At 30.9% G+C, this 6,830-nt stretch overlaps 1 protein-coding gene across 1 annotated transcript; it reads left to right on the top strand.

Annotated features, from left to right (window-relative positions):
• The first annotated feature begins 564 nt into the window (after positions 1–564).
• On the top strand, positions 565–5,121 carry LOC111631613 (patched domain-containing protein 3-like). The gene is made up of 4 exons (XM_023375897.1): positions 565–1,220; positions 1,293–1,561; positions 1,635–1,787; positions 3,902–5,121. The coding sequence occupies exons 1-4, from the start codon at positions 565–567 to the stop codon at positions 5,119–5,121; spliced, it is 2,298 nt and encodes a 765-aa protein (XP_023231665.1).
• The last annotated feature ends 1,709 nt before the right edge of the window (positions 5,122–6,830 follow it).

Genomic DNA, 6,830 nt, shown 5'->3' with positions numbered 1-6,830 from the left:
TTTATAATAATACAAGTTTTTCATATTGGATACTCCTTCTTGTATGATAGGAAGATGCGAACAGTCCATTATGAGTAGAAGATTCTTGTAAAATATTAATGGGAGCTTCAAAGTCGTTTATTTGAAAAAAGACATTGTTTAATCGAAAAATGAAATGTATGCAAACATTATACTTAAGTTTTAATACATTCTACAATAACATTGGATATGTATTTACAATACGAAATAATTTAAGGCTGTCAAAGTATTTACAATAGAAAATAATTAATGGATGTCAAAGTATTTACAAATGTAATTTAAGTAAAGTATTTCGCCTGGTAAGTTTTGTAATAAGTAATACAGTAAAATAGTCACAGAACGTACACTGGAAACAATTCACTCTTTACTTGTATATTAAAAACTACAGCTGAAGGAAATGTTTGTCCTAATTGTGTCAAATACTAAACAATCCACACTTAATTTAATTTAATTAATAAATAAATTATTACAAAATAAATGTAAATTTAATTTTTTTCTGTTGTTATAGATAAGCGATCGTTACGACTTCAGACATCTTAATTGAAGATGGGTATCGGCTGTGCAAAAAAATTAATTTCGGCCATTTTCAGAAAATTAGGAAGATTAATCGGACTTCATCCTTATTACTTTATTATTTTTCCCATTTTAATTACCGCATCATTCTCAGTTTTTGTTGTTAATTTAAAAACTTTGAGTGATATTGTCGATCTGACTGTAGCTGACAGAGGAAAAGTTTTCAATACTAAAAAATTCATTGAGCAGACTTTCCCTTTCAACACTTCTACATTTCTTGATCCATTACGATTTACAACAATACCAAAATTTGCGTTTGCAATGTTTACGAGAAAAGATGGCGAAAATATGCTGGAGAAAAACGTGTTTTTAGAAATTAAATCTGTAGATGAATTGATTAGAAATATTACAGTTATAGTTGAAGGTAGAGAAATAAAATACAACGACATTTGTGGACGTATACATCAAAAATGCTTCGAAAATCCCATCATTGAAATACTACCTGAAGTAGACGACATCATATCGAAGAAAAAGGTATTAAAATTTCCAGTTGATATAGATCCTCTGACATTCTCTTATCGAATTTATTCTCTTAACTTTGGAGGTGTAACCACAAAGGAGAACGATGTAATAAAAACAGTAGAAGCTATGAAACTTGTATACTTTGTTGACGAAAGTGACCAAGAAAAGCAATTACAGATAAAAAAATGGAAAACGAAAGTTTACAAAACTTTACTGAAATATAATTTCAAACACGTCAGATGTTCGATTGGCGTCTTTTGGTCAATGGAAGACGAGATCTTGTCGTTAAATAAAAATTTAGAACCAATGATAGGAGCAGTGTTTGTCTTCGTTACTGTATTTTGTATGGTTACTTGTATGAGTAACAGTTGGGCAAAGAGCAAGCCATTTTTAGGTTTGGCAAGTGTGGTATCGGCAGGTCTGGCAGTTGTCACATCTTTCGGATTAATGTCGATTCTCGGTATCCAGAATACGATATGGAACATTAGCATTCCATTTTTAGTCCTAGGTGAGTTATATATGTACAATATTAAGTTTTGTGTATTTTGAATTTATAATTTGTATCTTTATTTTATGTACAGTTACCGAAATAGATGATGCTTTCGTCTTGATAGCGTGTTGGAGGATCTCTAATCCTAAGCATAAAGTTTACAAACGCATGGAGAAGACATTTGGTGAAGCGGGAGTTTCCATAACATTAACTACTTTGACCAATTTCTTTTCCTACTGCATCGGCATGATGGCCTCTTTCCCTCTGATANTATATATATATATATATATAAATTTTGTACACTTAAATATTATTTTTAAATAAATAATACATTTTCGCTGGATTGCCGAGAGTTCATAGTGGCAGCCTACCGCTTTGAGGAAACCTGGGTGCAGTAGGCTGCCTCCTTGACCCAAAACTCGTTATTAAATTTTAAGGCGGCATAAAATTTAGAAATATGACGATAAGAATATCTCTGTTCAAGTATTCAACGGTAAGCAAATGAAAGTATAAGCATAATTAAATGTAATTACAATTGTGATATGAACCAAAATTATTCTTGAAATTAAAAAAATTTAGTTTAAATCCCAAAATACTTTTGAGGAATTAAACTCAGATAAATATTTTTGTAATTTCAGTGATTTAAATGGATTTTATCCCTCTACTTTTACAGTACATGAACACCTTCACTTCAATTAAATTTTAATATTAGCAGCTAAGTAACGAGCCAATGGTATTGTGTGAATCTGTAGGTATTAAACAAAAGTCTTTTCTTACATTGGGATCTATTTAGATTTTGTTTTAATTATTTAANATATATATATATATAAATTTTGTACACTTAAATATTATTTTTAAATAAATAATACATTTTCGCTGGATTGCCGAGAGTTCATAGTGGCAGCCTACCGCTTTGAGGAAACCTGGGTGCAGTAGGCTGCCTCCTTGACCCAAAACTCGTTATTAAATTTTAAGGCGGCATAAAATTTAGAAATATGACGATAAGAATATCTCTGTTCAAGTATTCAACGGTAAGCAAATGAAAGTATAAGCATAATTAAATGTAATTACAATTGTGATATGAACCAAAATTATTCTTGAAATTAAAAAAATTTAGTTTAAATCCCAAAATACTTTTGAGGAATTAAACTCAGATAAATATTTTTGTAATTTCAGTGATTTAAATGGATTTTATCCCTCTACTTTTACAGTACATGAACACCTTCACTTCAATTAAATTTTAATATTAGCAGCTAAGTAACGAGCCAATGGTATTGTGTGAATCTGTAGGTATTAAACAAAAGTCTTTTCTTACATTGGGATCTATTTAGATTTTGTTTTAATTATTTAATTAATATTAAATATTATTCAGTAAGAGAAACGACAAATACAATTGTACGATTATTTCGAAATTAACAGTAAAAAGAAAATAAAACTTCCTTTTAGTTTGTCAACTTCCCATGGCAAGATAATATCGCTCATGTTGATGATACATCTGCGAGAAAACTTAGGGATAAAAATGGCAAACATCTCGTTTTCGAGGCACTCTCCTCGAAGTTCCCTTCGTCTAGTGTGCCTTCTTCAGTTATTGTCTCCAGTCTTTCCTGTTTCTCTTCGAGAAGTTGTATCTTACGTGCACAACCGCCAATAATTGCTCTCCCATTGTATATTAGAAATGTAATTAGGTAGTTTATCGACAGAAATATACGTTAATCTTTTTGTATTTAACCTGCATTACATTTTATTCATTAAACCTTTATTATTCGTTAACCTAGCTTCAATTTAAAATTATTTTGATGACAGTATCCCTATCGACAATTTACCACTCTCTTACGCTATGGTAGATAGACTTTTCCCACTCGACCGTATAAATAACGCGATTATAAATATCTGTAAATATATGTAATCGCGAGTTAAGACGATAATTCTAACAATCCTAACTGGTGTCAGAAAATGACGTCAATTGATCTCATTATTTTGGAGAAAAAATTACCTTAGAACTTTTTGAACCACTGAAAACATCAGATGTCCAAACTGTTCAGACTTCGGAATAGGCGGAGAGAATTTATCGACTCCTCACTGCAGATTCTCACAGTACAAAATAGAGTGTTTTCTATAAAACTGACAATGTTATTCGGTTGCATATTTAGTTGTTGAGTCATCTAGACACATCTGTAGTGCTTTTTTCATTTTAATCAAGTTAAATAAATTTTTTATTCTTATTCGTACGAACAATTATAAGTATATTAATTAACATATTTTGATGAATTAATTAAATTACATTAATAATAAGTCATTTTTTACTAAACATCAAAAATAAGAATTATTCATTAACTTCTGCATTATGTATATTTACAGAAAACATCGAAGATGATTTAGAAGAAGATCAGAAATCAGCTGATGAACCTATGATGACATTTTTCAGAGATAAATTAGGGAATCTTCTTTCTAATACTCTAATGAAGATAACCGTAATTATAATTTTTCTTGTGAATCTATCCATCGGAGTTTGGGGAGCTTTAACTATTAATCAAGGGCTTGACTTTATAAAGTTATTTCCAGAAGGATCGCCAGTGGCAAACGGTACAGCAATGATTTACAAATACTTTGGCCGTTATCCATACGGTTGTCAAATAATTATCAATACAACGTTAGATTATTCGGATGTAAATGTACAGAAATCCATAGAAAGACTACAGAAAAAATTTGAAAGTCTTCCATACATTGCAGAATCACGATTTTCCACTTCTTGGTTAAAGTATTACAAAGAATTCCAACACCAACCGATAGCAAAGTATTCATTACAAGGTTATAACATGTCCATAAAACAAGATTTTATTGATGGACTTCGCAATGTTTTTCTCAGATTTGAAGCAGCCAAACAATTCTCCAATGATATTGTGTTTAATGAAAACCAATCCGAAATTTCGTGTAGTCGATTTTATGTAGCAGTAAGCGACATATTAAATCGAGAAGCGGGCATGGAGTTGTTAAATAATTTATTGAAAACAGCCGAAGAATCTGAATATCCTGTTTTGGTTCATACGCCAATGTCTGGTATGAACGAACAAGGAATTATCATTGAACGTACAATCAAAGATGTATTTTGGATCACTTCTGTTTTGATAATGATACTTTTTCTTCTGTTTATACCAAGCGTAGTGTCTGCCATCCTCGTTGCGATTTCGGTAGTTTCTACCATTGTAGAAACCTTAGGATACATGTCTCTATGGGGCGTAAACATGGACATTTTGTCTATGATGAGTCTGATATTATGTGTTGGTTTCTGTGTCAATTATCCGGCGCACATATCTTACGCCTTCGTGTCTTCGTCATACAAAAGCCCGAATGAAAAGTTGAAGGACGTTCTCTATCATATTGGTTATCCAATATGCCAAGGTTCTCTGTCCACCATTTTCGGAATTCTGTTTTTATACAGAGATATGTACGCCTACATGATATTTGTGAAAATTGTATTATTAATTGCTATAGAAACTGCATTTCACGCGTTATTTTTTATTCCTGTTACTCATTCATATATATCGTCAATATTTCATAAAAATAATTTTTCAAAGTGAAATCAGATACAGAATAATTACAATATAAAAAATTAAATATTCAGATTGAAGTATATGTCAAAATGTATATTTCCAGTTACTAAATTTCTGATTTATTTCATATTATTGTTGATTTTTTTTATGAAAACTTTTATGGAAGAATGGAAGATACAATTTTTTATTTTATGTGTGAATGTTCTTTTAATATATATTATATTTTTGTTTAAATAGTTTAACTTAAACGAATGATCTAAATCGAAAAATTTTACGAAATTCTTTAAATGTTTTACCTTATTAATTTAATGTATAAAACGTTTAATATGTATTGATTAATTAAATATTAAATGGAAATAAATATAAAATGTGACTAACTATTGAAATTTATTGTTTATTGAGTGGTGGTTTGCTATAAGTTTAAACTTTAAAACAGAAATCTTGAAAACGAAGTTTCCCTTTGTTACATTTTTATGGGTTTATTTCATTAAATCTACAGTCGCTGCTGTGGAAAATAAGTGAATAATTCTAATTGTACTTATTTTATGTCTTCACTATACTTGTGGTTGTACTTGTTCACTATACTTGTCTTCACTATACTTGTGGTTGTAATTGACTGCCTCACAAAGAATATAATTCCTGGCCTCAAAACTGCACCTGTTACTGAAATTTTTATCGAGTCAACCATAGGTAAGCTAACTTTAATCTTCACTCGTATAACGTTATCGAGTGGCACTCCAAAAACTATCCAAAAATATATTTATCAAGTTCTTACTGAAACTTGTGTATATACTATAAAAAGTCAAATTTATTTTAGTTAGAGACAAACTAAGAGAACTAAATAATTTAACAGAACTAAATAAAATGACAGAATGGCAAGTGTTTGAATTTATTACGCTACAGAGTGTTTAAGAAACGAAAAACTAAGAGAAGTTAAGAAAATTTTAAAAATTCTATTCTCGGCTGAATGTTTCAATGAAGTTGAAGTGTGGCAGGTTTAGGAGTAATAGAAATAATGCTCAGCAGTGGGAAGTCAATAGAACCAGAATACGGAAGTAATTGGTCATTGATTTTTGCTCGATTAAGGTGCTGCTCACGTAAAGTTTAACAGATTTCTTTCAGCTGTAGAATACATCAGTAGGGATTGCTTTCAAAGAAAACGTTACTGAAGGCAGATAGAAATGAGTGTTGTGTTGCATAGCCATATAACTTCTACATTCCGTACTTTTAATGTTTGCTCTTTCTCCTCACATGAGTTCTTTACTGCCTAATGGACTTTAAGAATGCTATTTTACTTTTCCAGCTGTAATATATGAGGGAAAAAGTATGTCAATCGGTCATAAAATGAATTCATTTTTTGGACTTAAAACAATTTGAAATACAAAACAGTTATAGGATAATTACTGTATGTATGGATGTTATTGTGTATTGGACAAGATTTTGTTTATCCTGTTTGAAGCTTAATTAAAACGTGTTATAAATGCAAGAANAACAGTGGGGACGCACGTTCTAACCTAACCTAACCTAACCTATTCTAATAATATAATTGGTAATAATTATGATAATTTATTAGAATAGGTTAGGTTAGGTTAGAACGTGCGTCCCCACTGTTTGCTTTTGTTTGCTGGAATCAGCGCCGGCGCCATTACAGCCGCCGCCGTTAGCTCGCGTCGTCACGTGACACGTCGTCTCTAAAGCGGTCCGGTTTCGAGGCTAAAACAGGAAGAGCCGGCATG

The sequence above is a fragment of the Centruroides sculpturatus genome, unplaced genomic scaffold (assembly GCF_000671375.1).
Source record: "Centruroides sculpturatus isolate CEXI.00-Female unplaced genomic scaffold, Cexi_2.0 scaffold650, whole genome shotgun sequence".
Taxonomy (NCBI): Eukaryota; Metazoa; Arthropoda; class Arachnida; order Scorpiones; family Buthidae; genus Centruroides; species Centruroides sculpturatus.
Note: the sequence above shows the minus strand (reverse complement) of the source record. Positions and strands in the feature narration are given on the sequence as shown.